The following is a 22,334-nucleotide window of genomic DNA, read 5'->3' on the forward strand; positions in this document are numbered from 1 at the left end:
GCTTCCGGGTCAGAGATTGTTTTTCCGGTTAACGGGAGCAAACAGCAGGAGAAGAGAGAGAAATCACGAAAAGACCGCGAACCTGGTAGGCAGGTGAGTTTAGACACGTCTATAACGTCTAGCAAAACGACGTGTAAGCGGAAAATGAAGTTAAACTAATAATGGTTAAATTTGTTATCTTGATAAACAAAGTGTAACCAAGAGATAACACTTAGCTACGTGTTGTTGTTGAAGCACCACCCTGGACGTCCTGTGACGGATCAAAAAAGAATTTCTGATTTAAATTAACCAATGAAAAGCTCATGTTCTCTATTTAGGAACGTGCACAGCTGATCTAAGGTCCATCAAGTAGTAGAACACCAACAAATCATGTCAGAGCTAAGTTCTGTTCAGAACACCTCTGTGCTGTTAGTTTAGCATCTGTTGGCAGCTGCTTTGTATCGATGAGAATCATAATCAAACCGCTTTACGTGTATCTACGGTGATATTTATCTACGTAATCTGTAACAGAATTTGTTTTGAATCCAGAGAAGATGTTGAGGAGGAAACCGACTCGTCTGGAGCTGAAGATCGACGACACAGAGGAGTTCGAGAGCGTTAAGAAGGAGCTTGAGGTCTCAATAACTTCTATTATCTGTCAATATCTGTTCTTTACATCTATACACCTATCAGATCTATACTTGGTAATTTTATAGACGTCGATACAGATTTTCCCCTTATTTAGCCCTGATTTCTTCAACACCCCCACCATTAGGGATCAAAATGTTTCAGTTTTCCCCCATACATGCAATCATTTGGCATTACTATACCTCAAGTCAGGTCACCGAAATAATATTTATTACATTTATTTTTTAGGCCCGGAAGCGTCAGCGAGAAGAGGCGGAGTCGGGCGGTGTAGGCGGGGCTTCTGTTATAAGTGTTGACATTGTTGGGGGAGGGGCGTCTGCCTCAGCTTCTTCATCAGCTGGTGTTTCAAGAACGGAGCTCATCAACGAGAGAATCGGCTACAAGCCGCATCCCAAACCGGCAACACTGCCAACATTGTTTGGAAGTTTACAGTTCTGATGGAAATGTTTCTGTAGTTTGTTTGCTCCGTGTTTTACTTTATTACCGATTGTGATGATTTAAACAACAATGAGAAATAACAGCAGGGGTTTCATTTCGAGGACTCTTCAGAGAATTATATGTTGCTTTGTTGCCCGGTCCCAAAAAAAATCACTAATATGTCATTTTATCATGGTGCGCATTGACATTCTTCTTCAGAATTTCCCAGTCTCGGTGAGATTAAGGTCTGGACTGGCTGCCTCGCGGTTTGTAAAAATGTCTCCAGTCCCTGAACCACTCTTGAACAATTTTAATATCATGGCTTTGGGATGTTCCTGTACCATCAGGGACGAAAAATATATACTGGATGAAAAACCTCAAGTATATTCAACTAGACAGTTACCCTCGGTTTTTGGGTAGATAACATTGATGGAAAGTAATAGCTGCTCTTTATAGATGCTTTAATACCTATTATGAAAATGAAATCAAAAATGTTTATACATGTGGACAGACTTCGGCATACAGACATTTCTTCTATAATAAAATGTGGTTAAGTACCTGTTGTATGCACTGATGTAATACTGGCAGACTGGTTGGAGGTTCTGAAACAGGTTTATTTGGTATCTCATGTCATACATGTTGAAACCAGCTACATATAAAACCCATGTGCACACCCACATGCACGACATTCCATTGTAAATAAAGTCAAAGCTGGAGTCAAAGTATAAAAATAAAGATATTATTTACAAAGTTCAGAAACATCCAGAGACTCATTTGAGCCTGTGTGAAAACCTGATCACTCTGGTCAACATCCACACATCAGAGATCAACATCAGGACCGATTCCTCTGAGTCAGCTGTTGGTGGCGTTCATCTGTCTCTACACCGTCTGACACATCTACAGGAAGACTTTGCATTATCCTACAGCACAGCTGCTACTGTGTCACATAGCATCTGACTAGCTTAGCACAGCTAAACATTGACATTCAGGTTTTTTAAAATGCTGGAACATCTGAACTAAAATCCCCATAAGTCCCCCCCCGAGGGGTTGATGTCACACCTACCACTGGCCTCAGCTGTTGGTGTTTCAATTACAAAGAGATGCGGTCAGAAGCTTTGCTGGAGCGTTACTTTATCGAGGCTGCAGAAAGTGAATTAATCAAGAGCTGCTCCGATGTTGATGCTGCACTGTTTTCACTGCTATTTATGAATCGCATCAAATGCACCTACATAGACGGCGCACACACACACTCTGCTGGTTACACACTAATGAAGCACAGATATTAATTCACCCACCCTGAGAGCCCAATCAAGTCGTCCCAAAACACATTAGGAACAAAACCAGTGTTTTCTTACAATGCGGGATGTCTGGCATTTCCTACTTTCTTCACAGCGCCTCATGTTTTTACAAAAGAATTTAGTCTCAGCTTTATTGATTACCAATGCCACGAGCCAGGTGACTGAAGCAGATGTAATAGAGAGGAGATTTAAAAGCACAACCATGTGCAGGACTTAGCATCATTTGCTGCTAAGTGAGGTTTGTTTCCTTTGGACTTGGCAGGGTAGCTACTTCACCTTGATCTAAATATATCCTAAGCTAAAATCACCATCTGCAAGCTGTTGGTTCACATTGGCTGTACTGGAACTTGTCATTTTGAAGTTGCTTTAAAGAAAAGCTTCATAAATTCAAACTTCAATCTTAAAACCAGGCTACCATCACAGCTACAGTCCCAGTTTTCCCAGTTTGTCTTGATGGTGTATCTTCACGCTACATTCAGTGTCACCTGAATGACGCAGTCTTGATCTCTGTTTCTTGTGTTCGATTCATCACAGTTCTTCTGTCTGAGCTACATTTACAAACCAAACAGGTCCAGACACCCATAAGGTCATCAGAGAGTTTAAATATTGTAGAATGATGAGACACCAGAGAGACTGGAACAACCTGGAACCAGAAAACACAGCATTTAAATGGTGGTTCAGTCAGTCACATGACACACCGCATAACAGCAGGGTAACATCTGACTGCTACAGACCACATATGAGCCAACGTGCTGCCTTCAGGTGCAGCAGGTCCAGGAGGTGAGAAGCAGCTTAGAAGGGTGGGGGGGAGGTGCAGCAACAGTCAGGGGTTGAAGGTGAAAGTGATGATGCAGGTTGGGGCCTGGCTCAGCCCCCACATCATTGGGGAGAGGGGCTGATGGCGGTGGGTGTGGGGGGGTACACCAGAGCCACGTTGACCCTCTCGGAGCCGTTCCTGGGACAAATGATCTCAGTCAAACCTTCAGGACGCGGCTGTGACAGCAGCTCACCTGAAAACACACACACACACACACACACACACACACACACACACACACACACACACACACACACACACACACACACACACACACACAGATCATCTGATTGGTTCATTCACTACTGAGTTCATCCACTAGACGGCAGTCTGTGCACATGGGAAAAACCAGATCAGGTATCAGTTTTCAGTGAAAGCAAACAGCAGGGCAGAAGTAGAATGCAGCCTGAACTCTACTGTACAAACAGTCCAAGGATCCTGTAAATCACAATAATAAGAAACTTTAAATGACAAAAATTCAGTAGTATTTTGGATTAACAACATGAGACGGTAAAGAGGCAGGACAGGACATTCGGACATGTGACTTATGCGACACACAGGGAACGTAATTAGCAGTTAGCAGCAGCTCCCTGCTAGCAGACTAGATTTACATTCACACCTCTGTAGATCATGGGCTACATTTACATTCATATTTCTATTCAGGCCATCGATGGATCATTATTGTCCCCTGCTGTGATCATGTGGGATTATCTACCAGACAAACACAGACTGACCTCCTTTCTTCAATCTGCTGGGGTAAAAATCACCAGACTTATAATGTGAACCACCCCCTCCAGGGCAGTTTCACAATCAGGATTTTTTTTAAAAACACCCAGCTGCCAGTACAGGATAACAACATCATTCCCTTGACTTCCAACTCTGGATCAATACTCTTAATCTGTAATCTCCAGATTTGCAGACGGGGGGGGGGGGGGGGGTGGGCAAATCTGAGTCAGTGTTGGGGTGGGGGAACTATGGCAGATCCTGAACAGTATGTATTCTACTGGTATTATTATTTCTTCAAAACTATTTCTGATCAATCACAATGGATTTGATGATTAGCCGGTAAAATAAAAGGAACTGTGTTGACCCAACAGGAATTCTCTGCAGTGTAATATTTGTCGCCCACGTCCTGAATCTGGACGATCAGGTTTCAGGCGGTTGAAGCAGAACGTCTGGGATGTTAGAGCTGTGCTAACCAGATCAGAAGCGCTGCACCGCTGTATGATGGAATAAATCCCAGAAGCATTAGCAGCACTTTAGCCATCTATTGATCGATTGTCTGTCGGTCTGGAGTCATTTGGTCTGAAGAGACAAGGACAATATCCGGTTCAAGGGTCACACCTGCATCCGCCCATCATCTATCCATCCTGTATCTAATCCAACCATCTTTTTTCTAATCTACTGTATACTTCTTTATTTCCTTCCTTCCATCCAACCTCTAGCTGTACTCCATCCATCCATCCATCCATCCATCCATCCATCCATTCATTTCTGGTAGAGAATCTTGAACAAGTTCTCTCTCATGACATTTTAGCCCTGAGTCACGTCTGCAGGCGTTCCTCTCTATCAGTGTTCAAGCTTGGATGAGTTGGAAACTATCAGACAGTGTGGAGGGAGTATTTGGAGGTTTTTTCTTCTGTTCCTTCAGTTCTTTGCTTTTGGTACTTTTACTTTGCCTGAAGACAAATGACTGACTCTTTCGATCACTGCTGGAAATCACTTTCATCATTTCAGTTGATGAATCCATTGTCCTGCTGGATATTCTGAATGAAGCCAGAGCCTGAACCCACCCTCCTCTTCATCCATCCTCCTCCACTTTGCTCCTCACCCCTTCACCACTTCATTTCTCCCTGGTCTTCCTCTTCTTTCCCTTTGTTCGTCACTAAAGCCCCTCATTGTTTCTCGGTCCACTTCAGTCACTTCAAACACAGGCTCACATTTACATTCTTGCTCCAGCTGAAAGTGTCAACTCAGTGGGAGAAAAGGAAGAAGAGGAGGAGGAGGAAGAGGAGGGGTTTTCCTGTCTTCAGCAACCTTTGGTGACCCAGACTCTCACTGAGTTTCGTTCAGTAACTCCAACCATGTCTTCAAACATCCTGACGTGACTTCCTGCTCTTTGCATTGGGACGATTCTACTGGTGATGCGTTCAAGGCTAGAACAGTTCCGTCGTTTACAGCGTCATCAATCGTTTGATAGTCAAGTAAAGACCAATCCAACAATGAAACAATCATTTTTAACAAAAAAAAACTGAGATGTCTTCTTTGTTGACTGATATGTAAAGGAACACTCTGTGACCACCAGTGGAACTGAAACCACACATCATCAGACCAGACCAAACAGGATGATGTCTTAAATAACGACAAAATCGACAATTAAAAGCTGCTTCTCTGTTTATCAGTCCAGGCAAACCTGGTCCACCTCCGGCCTGAAGACACGCACTGCGTTTAAATATTTAAATCATTATGCCTAAAATACATCTGTCTGTGACGATCCTGAAGATGACGGAGCGCAACGATGAAATCTGCGTCAGTCTGAAGAGTCTGACTGACTAAAACTGGACATAAAAATAGGGTAACCACCCCTATGACCCTGACTCCTGTGGGGTCAGAGGGTTTTACAGCAGCTCCTCTCCATATGGGACCCTTCTAACTCGAGCCAGCCGACAGCTGTCTCTGTGGTCTGTGGTGCTGAGGAACGTTCTTGTTCTGTTAATGTGCGGCAGACAGAGAGCAGTAAGGAGTCAGAGGCCAACAGCTCAGAGGATTAACGCTGCTGTGTGTTGAAAACAGAGGATCAAACCCGACTGACACACACACGCCGCTGGCTTCCATTTCATGCCTCTGATGTCATCAGTGTGTTCACGACATGTGAGCAACAAACCAGCTGAGAAACAGCTGATCAGCTCTTTGTGTCGATTCTGTAGAGATGCCTGATTCGTTCAATTATCGCAACAATCGTCTGATAAATAATAAAAATGTATTACTAATTTATCAGCCAATTCTCGCACATCTTGGTCCTGTTAAGCAAATTTCAACAACAGCTGAAGCAGGGTTGTTTTTTTTTTCTGAAGCCAAATATATCTGGAGAGGAGCTCTAAATCAATTAATAATTTAATCGTGGTCATTATCTTTAAATCTGGCAACATTTCCCACATGAATTAACATAAGATCTGGTCTAATAAATGTAAACAGATGGCTGAAAAGTACCTGCTGACTAGCATGCTAACAATTAGATTTATAGTGTCCTGATAAAACTATTCTGCAAGTAAACATGACATGGTGAAACACTAACAAACAAACATTTTCTTTGGTTGTGCAGAAGAATTTTGTTTGAACATCACCGGATCACTAAACAACGGTTTCATTGATCACTAACACTAAAAAAAAAAGTCTCTTAGCCATTGTTGCTTGTTTCTAGCTAGGATTAAGGTGAGCAAAAAATGTGAGTTAATAAGTTAATAAAGGCAAGCTGGTTAAGAATGTAAATCAGGTGGGGGCTCCCCTGCAGGTATCATGTGTCTCTGAGAGAGAAAAAAAAACTAGCAAACAGAAATGAAAAGGCTGCAGTCAATTTGTTAAAGCATGAGCTCCATTTATATCATAATTATTGAGCTAGTGTCTCACATGCACACGCAATATTTCTTATTTCGTTGCTAAATCAATCATAACAATGATCAATAATTCAATTGATTTAAAAAATAGCCGACTCGTGCAGCCATGGCTGCTTTCTCCTCTCGTCCCACCGAGGGTACTGCCGGGCCGTAGAGACTGTGGGAGTTCTCCGGCTAGATAAAGACCAGGATTTGTGAAATGGAGCGGAGTCATCCAATGGGATCAGCCTCCGAGACTCATCGGTGTATGACAGTCAGAGCCGGTCACTAATCCTCTGTGATCAGCAGCTGTACCCACACAGATCCTCAGGAATGTGTGGCCTACTTCCACCACGAGGAAACAAAACCAAAAATAAGTCAGGAGGCCTCTCAGCCTTCAGGCCACTCTGGCTGCCTGCCAGTAAAACATGAGCGCTGAAGACGCTCTAAGAAAATCGGCACCTATGTTTGCAGATTTTATCATACAGAGGAAAATAGACAGATTGTACTACGAGGATTACATACATCACACGAGGACGTTCAATCAAAAGAATGTCAAGAGATGAATGACAGAGCAAAGAAGCAGCATTTCACCAGACTACAGCTACAGCTGGGAATTCCTTCCACTTTTTGCTGCAGCTGTGACCTCACGTGATCTCACGGTGCTGGTTAGGAAACGTTCCGAATACTCCAAATGGTTGTAATATTCTGTGATCTATTCTGCTCCTGTCATTGACCCAAATGGTGAAACGCTCTAACAGACACAACCAGGAGGAGTTACGATGGAAGGTGTGGCAGGATTCTGAAGTTGTAACCGATACCTCCTCTGTTTTAATCGTGGATGTAATGAAAGATAAATCCTGGTCAAATATTTGTCCTTTCAGCTGAGATGATGACCGACCAATGGGCAGCCTTTACACACCTGAGTCACAGGTGTTGAAACAGATGTGTTGATGGGGAAAACCACCCAAGACTTTGTCAGTCTAACAAAAAACTGGAGGAATAAACCCGGTCCAGTCACTCCAAAATGGAGTTCAGACGCTTTTCTCTCTGAGCTCAAACACAATTAAACAAGCTCAAACAGGACGTTCAGGTGATTGTGTCAGAGGGAGTGACGCTCCAGCTCACATCCTGAGGGGAGCAGACGTCTACCAGAGGTGAAATGACTCCTACCCCTCAGTGACACATTTAACTTCAGCAGTAATGATGAGTCTGAGCTGATGACAGACCCCAGATTAGTTAGAGTCAGCTAACTGATGTGGGGTCACATGTCTGAGCCAGGTGATGTAACAGGATCGTCATCCTCTCCACCAGATTACCAAGCCCAGACTTGCTCTTCGGCTAAACCAACTGTGGAGTTCAGCTGTTTCTTGATTAGTCAATTATTGATATGTGGATATTTGATCGTTAAGTGATCAATGCTAATTAGATTAGATAAGATTAGATTAGATATACTTAAATGATCCCAATCTGGGAAATTCACATATAACACAATATAACAATATATAACAATAATATGAGACAAATTATTTTACTCTAGATATGAACGTTCCATAGGAAACAGCTGAGGGGGAACAAGGACAAACAAGATGGAAAACCATCAGAAATTAACTGAAAACCAGATTAAAATCTATAAAGGTTCATTTAAAGGGATTAAAGCCTAAGGAAACGTTTCCTCATGTGGGACAAGTCCGGTCGCAATCTCATATGAGCCATCCTATAGAATCTATCCCCCTACATGAGCAGGAGAATTGGCATTATGGAGGCGGGCTGTGTAGAAGTCAGAGTGAATGATCACTGTTACACCAGAGCACTACAAAGGTTCTATGTGTTCTTCATCCACTAGAAATTGTTGTTCTACTGGATCTGTTATTGTTTACGCTAAATCCACAGAAAAAAAAACATCTGTTGTTGTAGATACTGCATTTTGGCTCTGCTACCGTTACTGGGTTTTCACTGCAGCAGTCATGTGACTGTCCATGTGACTGACCAATCTAAATGTCTGCAAGACGCCACACACTCAGGTGGACACCTGATTTCTGTGTGGAGGGTGGGGCCATCCTCTGTGGGGCTTTAGTGTGAGTTAAAACAGCTCCGCCTCACCGTAGGATCTGAACACTAATCCCTAAACTCGATTACGACAAGCAGTCACGCTGACAAAGTGAAAGTAAGGCCACTCCTTCTGCCATGGGAAAAGATCATCTCTAGGTTCTAGACGGATGTCAGATAAACATCTGAAGACGTCACCTTGATTTTTGTTCAGACCCCACGAGCCGACCAGATCCACAGGAGTCATTCACAAAAACACTGCGTGGTCCCTGAATGGAAACACAGTTAAACTGACTCCGGGTCAGCTCACACTTGGTGTCGTGCAGTCTCTGACCAGCATTTAATAAGCTTAATAAAGTTTCTCTTAAATCAACACCTGACCAGACTGATTTTTAGCAGTAAAAGTGATATCGTTAATTTGCTTACTATTAATAAAATTCTCTTCCATATATTTATTTCATTGGCTGTTGCATTCTTGCCTTCAACTCTCCTGTTGGTGGTTTGGTGTTCCAGCTGCTGGCACTGGGTGTTGACATGGGCTATCATGTTCAAAGGTTTTTCCATCATAAAGACAAATGAACTCTGATTTTATTACTCATGTCATTCGGAATCAGATATGGATCTGATCTAGGGCCATATATGAAACAGACTCGGATCAGATTTGAAGCTTCCAGTGTTGATTTAATGCTGAATTTAACAGCAGCCGTGTGCTATAAAGTCTGTGCTGCAAAATCTTGATGCATTAAGTGAAGAAACAGAAGCTAACACAGATTAATCAAAAGGGTGAACTACTAACTCCAAACTCCAAAATGTCCAGATTAGAGTTTGTCCAACAGGTTCACACTCGAACATACAGTACCAAACCAGAAGACGATTGTTAGCAGACTATTTAGTTTGATGGACTCTCTGGAACTGGACAGCCTCAACAGACTAAAAGACGTGTCCATAAAAGGACACAAGAAACCCACAGCGCTGGGAGAGCTCTTAAAGAAACAACACCAACAACACGGAAGGTTAGAATAAAACAGTTTACTCTGCTGCTCAACAGCAGCTGGAGCTAAATACTAAAGAGACGCATAAGAAGACTGTCTGGTAACAAACATGCATTTAAAACCCAAGTGTTTATGAGTTAGCATCAGGACATCTGCACAGGCAGACCTGACAGATCAATATGTTTCAATCATTCATGAAGGTCAGGGACTGATCGGAAACGATTAACAAGAAACAAACTGAACTAGTTGCTGCCATCGGACTGGTGGAACAGACGTGGAATAACAGAAAGAAAGAGAAGAAAGAGAAGAACAGTGAGAATGAAAAAGATTTGATTGGCTAGCATAAGTCCCAACACACACACTTCCTTAGCAACGTGCTATCTAGTAGCGAAAGCAGTCTATGAGGTATTTAGACTATTTGGAACCTGACAATGAAGCCAATGGATGCCCAAAACAAATATGAATGATGCTTAAGAAAACACAATGCTAGCGGCTAACAACCAGTTAGCTGAGGTTTGAGTTTGCACCAGAGCCGGCCCAGTCCTCCAGGTCTGTATGTTTCCCAGCATATTTCTGCTTCTCAATAAACCAGCGTCACCTGGATCCGCCCAGTAAATCAATGTTAAACTCAGATTTGCCTTCATGCACACACTGAGGACATTCCTCCATGGCGGGCGGTAAACCATGAGCGATAAAGGCCTGTGTTTTCTTTTACAGCCCCACGGGACAAACTGTGGTGTTTCCTGGTTTACTGGCCGAGCAGAAGGATCTGTGTTCACTCTGATCCAGACTCTTATCAGGCAGCACCAAAGACCTCACAAATAAAACACCTCATTAAATGTGTAATCGCGCAGAAACAGTTATCACACCTACAGTAGTCATTAGACCTCCTTTAAAGCAAAAGCATTCTGTTGGCGGCTCTGAGTCTGTTCACTAAATCTGAATCATTTCTAATTTGTTATTGTTGGAACAAAAATTTCTGTTAATCTGTCCTGACTTCAATTTACTGGAATACATCCTGGAACCAAGGCAGTCACAAGCTGCAACATCCCGCGACACCCCTGAATACAAAATTTTACCCTGACCTACGTGCTTAAGTCAAAGATCAAAGCCGGTCTTTGGTCTTACACTAGCCTTCTCCCTCGTCTTACTATCTTATCTTGTTCCTAAGTGTGCAAAAATTTAAATTTGACCTTGACCTAGTTTTCTCAAGGTTAAGGTCGTCATCTCATTTTCATCCCCTTTGCCACCCGAGTAATGGGCTTTTTGTTTCATCTTTCTATCTGTAATGGTTGCGAAGATATTTGGTGGACTAATGGACAAACGAACAAACGGACAGACGAACCGACGAACACACAAACACTGACAATTACAATACATCACCACTTTGAAGCGGGATGTAACTATCCCCTACTTGGTCGGCTAAGATGTACATTAGCTGTTAGCTACAAACCACATCCTGACATGTTTAACACTTAACTAAACTATTACAGCATCAACTAGCTGTATCTAAAAATAAAAAATAAAAACTACCAGGTAATATTTTAGCACCTGGCTACTGACTGAGCATTTAGCTACAAAACGGCTAACTAATATGTTTGCAACCAGCCATACGATAAGCACTAGAAATATTTATACTGTACTGAAATACATTTATTGGTCAGAAATTACTGTTGCTAATAGAACATTTAACATCTAAGACTTTAAACCTTTACTTCATATTTGTTGTTTACTTATACTCAAGAATAACTTTTGGGTTCCTTCAGATTCTGTCTCCTGTAGTAATCCACATTATTATCTAACATTAATTAATACCAATAGCAATAAGCTGATAGTAGCTATTAGTAGCTAGTATCCGTAAGGAGTGACTAGATATAGTGATATTTAACAGGATGATAGCCGTACGTACAGAATATATCCTATTATTTCCATTCAGGACTCCACTTCCCAGCAGAAGGCAGCATCTTTCAGTAGATGGGATCAATCAATGTGATTAATAACTGATGGGGAAGTTCATCAATCACTAAAAAAAACTGTTCAGTTATCTAGTATGAGTGCAGCAGACACTGTTCAATTGATCACATCATACCAAATAAAAAGCACGTTAACATCACTTGTATTAAAAGCCAAATGATATACAGTATTTACTATTTCTGTGAAACAGCTGATTATATTCTTGAGTCACATTAGATGAACGACAAATTACAGCTCAGAAAGCAGCAGATCTACCAATCAGCAGGTCCAACCACAAAAGTTCAAACCATAAAATATTATTACATTATTGGACACATTACAGATTCCAGAACAACTTTCTCTGAACGATTAATGGTTTTAGTTTTTGTCTGATATCTATGGAAGAACTGACATATTTCTATCAATAACTTTGTGATGTTTCATTAAAAAAATTTTTTGGCTTTGATAAAAATATTTGTTACAATTTATAAATGTATTTTGTTCTGATGTGATTTGGGGGTCAACTGTTGTTTAATAGTAGATTTTAACATTAAACTTGATAAATAAAAGATAATGAATCCTTCCGAACTTATATCTTAAAGCGTTAGTGTGGAATGTTGGTGGTTCAAATTTCTTTAGCATTAGAATTTGATGCATTGTGATAAATTTTGTGCAATAATTAAATACAGATATTTAAGACTGAATGTCTCAAATATACAGATAAAATCATATAGTTTCTTCATGCTCATGTGAAATAAAATTTGACCGGCCGTTTCTTGTTAACATCCTGTTTATCCTGAACCTCTTGACGACTGCATTGTTTCAGGCATCAGTGGGTCTCATGACTAATGGTCAAAGGGAATGAAACACCTGATGAAAGGTAAATGTTTACCTGGAAAGGCATGTGGGTTGGATGAACCTCGCTTCAGGCACTTGGAACACAGGATATGTACGGAGTAGTGCAGGCCGGGCCACTCCTGCAGCAACACATTCAGCTCCTCCACCAGCGGCGTGATGGCCTGCCACGCCGTCCAGATGTTGGGCAGTGAAGCGTGGCTGGCGATGGAAAGTGTCTCCGGCTGCAGCTTCCCTTTGGAGGACTGGTGGCTGATCACCACCGGAACTTTCCCTCGATAAGCGAAGATGCGCTGTCTGTCGTCCGATCTCTGAACCACGTGGCTGTTTATCTGCACGCTGAAGCGAGCGAAGAGTCCCGGGGGAAACAGGAGGGGGAAGCGGTACTGGATGTATAGCTGCTCCAAGGAGAAGAAGGGACATGGAGGCAAGGAAGTCCTCCCGACCGATGCCTCCATCTGGGCCTCGTGACTGTTGGCGTAGCTGGGGAATTTGTACCAGGCTGTGGCTCCGTTCAGAGGCTTGCTGCGGGGTTTGTTGATGCAGTAGCAGACCCCCATCTTCTCGAGGAGCTCCATGATGAGATGGAGGTCCTGCTGGGTCTGGATGAGCGGTCTGAGCAGCAGGCGGATCACGTTAGAGGGAAGAAGTCCCTGCTGGAGAAAGCCTTCCACATGGTGCTGCAAATGAGTCACCCTGAGGTTGTCATCCTTCTCATCCTCGATGACCAGACTCCCCTTATCCCCCCACTCTCCCTCGGAGAGGAGCCGCTCCAACAGCGCAGTTTCGTCCCGCTGGAAAAAGACGTTGACAATCGCAATGAATCGAGGCAGGTTGTGAAAGACGTACTCCTTCAGGGTGAGGCTATCCTCAAAGTAGAGCAGCTTCCCACTCTCGTGCAGGTAGGACAAAGCGCTTTGGAGTCTGTCTTCCGTCAGCCCCGCCTGGAGGCCCAGACGGGCCGAGTCCCACCACGACAGCCACAGGTCTGTGGGCTTCAAGTGTAACTCCTCCAACATCTGCCAGGACTTTGGCAGCACACGATGGAGGTTGGGGAAGATCTCCCTGTGGTCCGCCACCGACATGAGCTTCTCCCGTAGCCTCTTAATGTTCTTCTGGGTCTCCGTGGAGCTGACACTCATCACCGGCGACAAGATCTGCAGACGGTGGTTCAGCATGTACTGCAGCAGGGATTTCTTCCGTCTCAGGTTCCTGTCGGAGACGCCATAGAAAAGGAGGTGAGGGCTGAAGGAGCGAACGCTGAAGCCCTGCTCTAGCGCCTGATCCACCTGCAGAGCTAGACTCCTGAGACTCTGGATGTCGTTCTTCTCCTGCAGACCAATCTGTCGGTGGATGTCGAGGCTCTTCTCCTCCAGCTCCACCTCGTCACACAGGTCCGCATGCGTCCCCACTACACACACAACAGCATGGGGAACTTTGGCACCGAGGAGGTGCAGGAAATACCCAACGTGGGCGTAGAAGTTCTTAGGTGAATAAGCTTTAAGATTCACAACGAGGACGTAGAGAGCACCGGCTGAGAGGAAGAAGGGTTTGATGAGGTCATAGTTTTGCTTCCCTGACAGATCATACACTAGAAACGTAAGACTACGATCAGCGTCCGCCACCCAGTTCGTCACTTCGATTCCGTTGCTGCCCTGGACTCCTTGGACGTCCTGCTGCGTCCTCACCACGCTCTGCCTGAGTCGGGTTTTCCCTGCGCTCTTCTTCCCCATCAGAACCAGCTTGAGCCGAGGCTTCACGGCAAGCTGCGACTGCGCCAGCTCCTTCTGATAGGCTGCGATGTAAGGGATACCCTTCATACACACTTCATACGGAGGCTGGATGAGCGGGTTGTCCTTCACCTTCCAAATGTTCACTTTGGACAGATTTCCAAAATTTTCTGGAAGTATGGCTATTTGGTTACCCTGTAGAACAAGTTCCTCCAACTTCTCCAAGTCTACGATAGAATCTGGTAGATATGTGATGCCATTATTGTCCAACCAAAGGTTGACCAGTGCCACCAGCTGCCCGATCTCCTCGGGAATATGAGTCAATTTATTCCTGCTCATATAAAGTTCCTCTAACCCTGTGATGCTTAAAATAACCTGGGGGAAGTTCTCAAAGTCATTCGATGACAAGTTAATCATTTTGAGTCTTTGTAGGTGACTGAAGGTGGGGGGCAGTGAAGTGAGGTTGTTCCCATCCAGCATCAGGCTCTCCAGGTTGTGCAGGTGGCAGAACATGTCAGGTAACACGGGCATGTGAAGACTGCTGAGCCACAGGATTTTGACCAACTGCAGCTTCCTGATGTCTGCTGGCAGCGTTTCGAACTTGTTCCCTGAGCAGTCTAGTTCCTCCATTTCGCTGAGAGCCAGGATTTCAGGGGGGAACCGGTTCAACTTGTTGTGATCTGCATCCAGAGTTCGCAGCTTGGTGAGGCTGGAGAACGACCTGGGCAAGTCGTGCAGGTCATTGAAGCTGATGTCGAGCTCCTCCAAAAACTGGAGCGCTCCAATCTGAGAGGGCAGATTCTGGATTTTGTTGTGACTGATGCACAGTTTCTTCAGAGCCTTCAGCTGACCCACACCTTCTGGGAAGCTTCTCAAGAGGTTGTGGCTCATGTCGAGCTCCACCAGATGTCCCAGCTCAAAGAGAACACGGGGAACAGCTGTGAATTTGTTCCTGCGGAGGACCAGGATTCGCAGACTGTTGAAGGAGGACCCCAGCCCGTCTGGCAGCTCCTGGAGAGAGTTGTTGCCTAAATTGAGCACCTCTATCTCGGCTGTATCCTCTGGCAGGATGATCTGGTTGTCTTTGGAGCAGAGGGTGAGTTGACGCAGGTTGCTCCGCAGCTTCCTGGAGCGGAGGGCGGCATCCCTCCACAATCTGGCCGTCTTCAGATTGTTCTCCTTGTCATCCATGGCGTTGCAGCCCTCCTCCTCCTCCTTGTTCTCATTGAGAGTCTTCATGGAGACCTAGAAGGTAGCATGGCGGTAAACGTCAAATCCTCCGTCGGAGAGGAGAGAAAAGACCGTTTATGTCGGGGGATTATCGACCTTTTCAACGGGAGGAGCAGGAGCAGCGTCCGCGAAGGCATCCTTTTCCCGTGCGCACAATAATAATCCACCGCGGTCTCAGCTCCGGGTTAAGACGCCGATCCAAGGTCCGGTTCCGTGGGTGCTCTCCCTCATCCAATGGCGTCCTCATCGCCACAACATGCAGTCCTCCGGAGATCTTTCGCGGGGTGAATCTATGTTTGTGAGTCGCCGAGGATCTTCCTGGGAGCGGACGGTGGAAGTGAGGCTCAGCCGATCACACTGCGTCAACACTCCGCCCCTCTCCTCCCTCCTGTCCTCAGGAGCAGGAGGAGGAGTAAAATGAAAAGTGTCCTCACCGTGGTAAAATTACCGAGTGAAATAAGGGGGGGAACACATTCCGTTAATTGCTCTACAAGAAACGTTCCTAGCTCCGCAAATTTAATATTAAGAATTCTCTATCAAATATATTAAATGGTTATTTAAAAATAAGCTAATGAAATTAAATGTGAATGTGAAGATTTTCATGTGAATATTTAACCAGATTTTGAAAATTAAGGCGCTTTAAATAATGTATATCGAGTTCGTTCTCCTGTTTTTGTGTCCATTCGTCCAAACCAAACGTAGACTCTGTCTCCATCTGTTGGACACAATAAATATAAATAAGAATATGAACATCTTCTGGTCAGAAAATATCGTGTTTGGGTTTTTTTAATCTTGGACAATTGTCTTTCAAAAAAAAACAAAAAAACACTTCATAGCCTTTGAAAGAAAAATAAAGTAGATGAAAGGAGAAAACGGGGGAACCACTTTCAGGACGGACAGGAAATGGATGATGAAACACAGAAACTGCTGTTCCAAGACATATTTCATTGTAGAATAGACAAAATCAATCTTATTAAAACGGTCAGTAATCTTGCAAATATATTGTTTCATCTATTTAAGCTATGCAGTTTCAATAAAATGGATCAAATATAATAGTTCACCTCAAACATTATCTTCTGTATTTTATTAGCCCATTTTTCTTTATTTTGGGTATTTTGTCTAACCTCTAAATGAATATTACTTTACTTTTGTAAAGTAGTGTGCAGGACAGATATACATCTCAAGTTAAAAATTAAATAAAGCAATTATTGCACATTAATTAACTTAGTGTATATTTTGGAACATCTTGATGCGGTAGCTTTAACATACAAATTAGTTTTGAAAATGAGAACAGCTCTATAAGGGAGTGTCTGCACATCTGTTTTACCTATGATGTAGAAAGTACACAGGTAAATCACTGAAAACATATGGCAACTTTTACCAGGAGTTTTTAAGTGACAAGCATAACTACTATACTATGACAGCAATAACAAAATATACTTATAGCAAAAGAATATAATTTGCAGATAAACCAAGAGAATCAACAAGACGTGTCTTTCAATTGAAATCATATAATCAACTCATTAAACAAAACTGCTAAAATATCAATTACCTGTTACCTGTTATTGTTCATTTTTATGAAATCTTAAATATCACAAGATCTTAAAGGACAAAATTTTATTGAACATTTCAAATTACGTTTACAGCGTGTTCATACATGTCAACATTGAGCATGTGCAGACATTCAGGGAGTCACAACATCAACAAACACCATGTCAGTACATTGAAATAATTTAAAGCATCTAATTTTATTCCAATCGGATGATGGCATCACACGTATTAGTTGTGTGGGGCCAATGGTGTGAAAGATAAAATCAAATGAGACTGACGGTTTTGGTTTATCAAATCTATTTAATCCATTGTGGTTCCAGTCAATCCACTAATTCTGCGTTATTAGGCTCACGAGATACGTGATTTGGCCATAGCTAGGGGTCAAATCAATGCAGGCAAAAACTGCCAAAAATGATGCAGTGCATGTATATATGTAAGAAAACACATGATCTCTGATCTAACCCTGATCATTCAGGTCAAATGACCAGAGTCAGACATGGCTCTAATTTTGGAGCATGAAGAGATCAAATCACATTTGAGGTCTTAAATTCGATAACCATTCAGCCCTGCTGCTCTGTTATGTGGAACGACACATTAAAAAGTTTCGTGGTGTCTTTTAAAAAAAAGAACCAGATGAGTTCTTGTTCAATAGTACGGCCCGCTGTTCTCATATCCTGCATAACTCGGCCAATCGGGGAAGAGTCCATGTGAACAGGTGGGGCTGCCGTATCGGTCAAAATGAATTCCTAAGTTACCGGACCCTGTGTGGTGGGTGTAGGGGCCCTGATGGTTCTTCTTCATGGACGACCAGATGACTTTGTAGTTTTCACCTTGGTTGCTGTCCCAGTACTCGCGTCCAGCCACCTCATAGCAGACTGCAAACTCAATGGACTCGTGGGGTCGCAGCTCATCAGGCAGAGACACTTGGAAGGAGAATGTATCATTATACGAGCTGGGATAGGTGTCCTTCACATACAGACAGTTCACTTCTGTGTGGCTCTTCCAGCTGTCAAATGTCACGCGCAGCTTCACGGACTTCTCATAGGTCACGTTTTTGACTTTAACAGTTCCTGCTATTGCTTTCTCCTTCAGGACGCAATGCTCCAGGCAGACCAGGTTGGTCTCTAGGGTCTGACGGAAGCGCAGGTAGTCTGAGGATGGCTGGGTGAAGTCCAGCACCAGTTTGTCTTCCTCAGTGGTGAGAGTCAGAGCGGAGCTGAACAGCTCCTGGATGTTCAGAGGGATGTCAATGGGGTCGCTGAACTCAGAGAAGACCTTCACTCTGGTCAAAGACATTCCTCTGTGGTCGGCAAACGTCACCTGCTTCTTGGTTTTCCTGGAGGGTCGTCCATCCTCTGTCGGATCAACACAGCACGAATGTTGAAACCTCAGCGCTGGCTTGCATATTTTAGGAGACGTCCTGTAGACAAAGCCCTCTTTGGACAAGTACAGAGGTAAAGCCATGTCAATCGGCATTGTGACAACACTGGAGAGAGAAGACATATCTGTTAGAAGAACTGATATTCGAAGTCCCACAGAATATTGAGTTCTATGACTAAATACAGGGTGGGTGAGTGGATGGATGACAAAGCTCTTTTTACTCTTAATCAACTTAGTTTTTAATAGAACCTCCGAGTGCTGTCTGAAATATTTCTGTAGTTGCAAATTGTATTTAGCCAACTGTAATGCAGAACATCTGGTTTTCTCCAACTTTATGTGCCAATCCATGAACACATGATGCCATCACATGATTTAAAGGACCAGTACAATACACAAGTTTTGAAATTTTTTGATTTTGTTGGCACAAGTTTTTTGTACATTAATACAAACTAGAGGGGTAGAGCACAAACTGCGAATGAAGTGCAGTTTTCCTGTTATCACACAATTTCAAGGTCAGCAGCCTGAAACCTGCAATACAAATCAAAGTGAAAACAAATTCCTTTGATCCTCCACTATTAACCATATCCAATCCCAAGTATAATGAGTTTGGTTTTTTTTACATTTGAATTCCATCAAAATCCACTCAGTAGATTTTGTGCAAACATACTGACACTGTCTTGTCTGTGCAAACATGCTGAGGATTAATTTTTGTGCAAACATTCTCACTAATTCTTTAAACTTTTAAAACTATGCGCTAATTTAAGCATTTTCACTCCTCCTTCACGTGACCTGAGGTTCGACCTGAAGCAAGATTTATGGCCTCTGGTTGAAGCTTCTGGTATGTGTTGTCCAGTATAGCCTCCTGACCAGCTACATACAAAATATGGCTCAGCTATTGTCCTACCATTCAGATTGTACCAGAATAATCTCAAAGGCTCTCGTGGTGGTTTTATGGTTATGGCAGCCAACAAGGCTTAATTCATTTATTAAAATAGTTACTGACCAAAAAAATGTAGAAGTTAGACCAAAACAATGCTGCAGCACCAAAACACACTGAATTAAATTGTTCTGTGGAGTCATGGCTAACTTTAGCTAATCTCGGCTGTTTAAATTCTCTGGGATATAAATTGCAATATTTATATTTGTCACATCATGGCTAACTTTTGTTCATGTTTGAACAAAAGTTGGCCATGTTTAAAGACCATGAGCTCCAAATGGACACCACAGGGACACGTGAGTTGACAAAAAGTCACAATTATTGTAGCAAAAACTCTGCAGCACAAAACTTTATTTATATGCAATCAGATTACCAGATTATCCAATTTGCAAAACAGCAGCATGGAAAGCATATTTTTACAGTATATTGCTTTCACAACAGATTCATTCAGTAGAAAGTTCAATGTAAATTAAACTAAATAAAAGGTATCCTATTGTTGACTACTTTACAGAGTTTGAAGTACCTTTTAAATTCAATTAAACATGGCTTAAATTCAGAAGTTAAGGATTTTTACATTATGGATATGATATTTTGCTAATAAGTGGGTTTAAAATATGCACAATTTGTTGTACTTTTACGATGAGCTAAAACAATTTTATTGTAAATACTAATCACATTTGGTATCAAGTATCATTTAAAAAAACATTCTAAAATGTGGCACAAAAAGGGCAACTGAAAAATAAGAAATGAATCCGTTTCATATTCAGATGAAACTGATCATCTTTTTTACAAAGAAAACACAGTATCAACATCCATGTAAGCAATTCTTGAGGTAAATAAGTTTGTTGCAGCAATGTCCAGAAGTAGATTCAAATGCAGATATTTATTTTTTTTTAGATATAAAATAAGCCGATCTTTCTGTCAGGTGATGTCTTTGCACTGAGAATTCCACAGTTTTGTTTTGTTTTTTACCATAGCTTGATATCTTGCTTTTATGTTGCAGTCATTTTCTAATGGGTTGTTGGTGTACTGGTTTCCACTTACTTCAATACCACTGATATAAGTGATATCTGCAAATCTGGGATTTAATACCATCTCATTCATTTCAAAATGCCATTTGACACCTCTCCAACAAATATTTTACTATTTAAACATCATGATGCATCTGCAGCAGCTCGTTTTGGATACTCAGATTTAAAACCTACAAACACGGAACTTGAAGCCCCTCCAAACACAGACGGTGATTTTTAAGTTTACCTGCAGCACGTGACGCCCACCTTTCGGCCTCTCCAATAACAGGGACGTAGTTTATGGATCCCAGCAGTTCATGTTTGGGTTCCTCTGCACCACTCACGTCTGCATTTCCTCTCATTCTGAAGTCGGTGTGTTGTCTCCTGGATTCAAAGACCAAAGTGAGTTCACGTGAACACCTGCCAGCAGCCAATCAGAGAGCTCCGTGACGGAGTGATCGACGGGTCGGGTGAGTGGACTCACTGGTCCGAGCTAATACTGAAGCTTATCCCTGCGTTTGTTCAAGATACTAACAATGTTAGTCTTTCTTAGTTTAATTTATTTTACCATCACTTAGATTTAGTAAAACCGCATAATAATAATAAAGCCAAAATACTATTCATTTACTGAAAACAGGTATCACAATTTTTACCATGTGACGTTAGCTAATTTAAATACAGTATACCTATCTCATTTTTACTTGGCATAGGATAATGTGGACTTATATTTTACAGTTTTACTAAATACCTCAGATACTAACAAAACATTTCCTGCTTTGTAAGTAACGAATCATTTTCATTTTTTTTTCTATTTTCCTGCTTTTGTCACATTTATACTTTAAAACCCATTTAAGAATAAAACTGTTGGTTCACTACAGGACTGTGAGTTTTCAGAGGTGAAAAAAGATAAAAATGTCAAGATCATATTTATATGTTTCACTTAAAGACTTCCTATATTTTTAACTATGAAACATATGTATCAGACTTATTTTATGAATATGTATGATTTAGAATTGTTGAGTACTATTGGATTATTATCATGATATTGTTAGGTATGAAAATAAAAATAAATACAAATATTTCATTCATTATTATTTCCTTCACAGAGAAGTGGTGTTATATTACCATTTTCGGTCCGCAGAATGACTGCAAAAGTCCTGAACAGATCCTATATGTCAAATAATTACTCAAAGTCCTCTCAGACCCACAGGCAGTAAATTACACAAAACACAACCCTGTGAAACAGGAGAACTACTGTGATGTGTCCTTGGTTTCCGTCTGGACCTGAGAAGCCCCTCTCTGTCTGTATACTGTGTACTGTGGTTGAAACATCTGTGTTTATAACAAATTTATTTATGTCATGATGTCATTTCAGCACACAGGATGTGTTTTGGCCTGAATTCTGATCAAGATATTGAGATAAGTGACAGTTTGTAGTGACTGATTGTGTAAATATTTGTCAGGAGCCGAGTGATGAAATTCAAGATGAGAAAGTGCAAGTTCATGAAACTTGACCTTAAAATAGTCTTTTTTGCTCGTATGTGGGGCAACAGGAGTGAAACATTAATCTAAGATCGATTGTAGCTGCAAACGTTGCCATCTTTGGTTACAATGAACTCTCATCTGGACATTCTGAAATAGCCGAAGTTGACCAGAGATGGTGATGACAGGTCCGATATTATACTCTTTTTGGGTGGCATTACGTGCGGATGGCAAAATAAGTTTTTAATTGTACAGGGAAACTGTTTCTTTACTGTGCACATTAAAAGAAACGCATTGAATCATTTTTTTTTACCCTTAGGGGGCGGTAGTTTGCCTCGCATCGCCTAAGCTGCAAAAAACTAAAAACAAAAGAAGATCCACATTATCCAATGCGCATGCGCAGAACCTCTGTA

The 22,334-nt window shown here is 42.2% G+C and overlaps 3 protein-coding genes across 8 annotated transcripts; 1 reads left to right on the top strand and 2 right to left on the bottom strand.

Annotated features, from left to right (window-relative positions):
- The first annotated feature begins 8 nt into the window (after positions 1-8).
- On the top strand, positions 9-2,936 carry cdc26 (cell division cycle 26 homolog). 3 transcript variants are annotated; one of them, XM_068334397.1, is made up of 3 exons: positions 9-93; positions 529-614; positions 856-2,919. In XM_068334397.1, the coding sequence occupies exons 2-3, from the start codon at positions 534-536 to the stop codon at positions 1,063-1,065; spliced, it is 291 nt and encodes a 96-aa protein (XP_068190498.1). In that variant the 5' UTR covers positions 9-93; positions 529-533; the 3' UTR covers positions 1,066-2,919. The 3 variants fall into 3 exon arrangements, with proteins under 3 accessions (XP_068190498.1, XP_068190501.1, XP_068190500.1); XM_068334400.1 differs by having other exon boundaries at positions 14-93; positions 511-614; positions 856-2,936; XM_068334399.1 differs by having other exon boundaries at positions 23-85; positions 856-2,932.
- mfhas1 (multifunctional ROCO family signaling regulator 1) lies at positions 2,847-15,963 on the bottom strand. Of its 3 annotated transcripts, XM_068334395.1 has the most exons (4): positions 15,658-15,962; positions 12,639-15,576; positions 3,077-3,352; positions 2,847-2,985 (listed from the first exon to the last, which is right to left on the bottom strand). In XM_068334395.1, exons 2-3 carry the CDS (start codon positions 15,568-15,570, stop codon positions 3,222-3,224), a joined length of 3,063 nt encoding a protein of 1,020 aa, XP_068190496.1. In that variant the 5' UTR covers positions 15,571-15,576; positions 15,658-15,962; the 3' UTR covers positions 2,847-2,985; positions 3,077-3,221. The 3 variants fall into 3 exon arrangements, with proteins under 3 accessions (XP_068190496.1, XP_068190495.1, XP_068190497.1); XM_068334394.1 differs by having other exon boundaries at positions 12,639-15,962; XM_068334396.1 differs by lacking the exons at positions 2,847-2,985; positions 3,077-3,352 and adding an exon at positions 4,131-5,868 and having other exon boundaries at positions 12,639-15,963.
- A 1,200-nt stretch (positions 15,964-17,163) lies between these two features.
- ppp1r3b (protein phosphatase 1, regulatory subunit 3B) lies at positions 17,164-21,810 on the bottom strand. Of its 2 annotated transcripts, none has more exons than XM_068335146.1 (3): positions 21,565-21,810; positions 20,687-20,823; positions 17,164-18,598 (listed from the first exon to the last, which is right to left on the bottom strand). In XM_068335146.1, exon 3 carries the CDS (start codon positions 18,586-18,588, stop codon positions 17,758-17,760), a length of 831 nt encoding a protein of 276 aa, XP_068191247.1. In that variant the 5' UTR covers positions 18,589-18,598; positions 20,687-20,823; positions 21,565-21,810; the 3' UTR covers positions 17,164-17,757. The 2 variants fall into 2 exon arrangements, with proteins under 2 accessions (XP_068191247.1, XP_068191248.1); XM_068335147.1 differs by lacking the exon at positions 21,565-21,810 and adding an exon at positions 20,924-20,944.
- Between the last annotated feature and the right edge of the window lie 524 nt (positions 21,811-22,334).

Source organism: Antennarius striatus, chromosome 15 (genome assembly GCF_040054535.1).
Source record: "Antennarius striatus isolate MH-2024 chromosome 15, ASM4005453v1, whole genome shotgun sequence".
NCBI lineage: Eukaryota > Metazoa > Chordata > Actinopteri > Lophiiformes > Antennariidae > Antennarius > Antennarius striatus.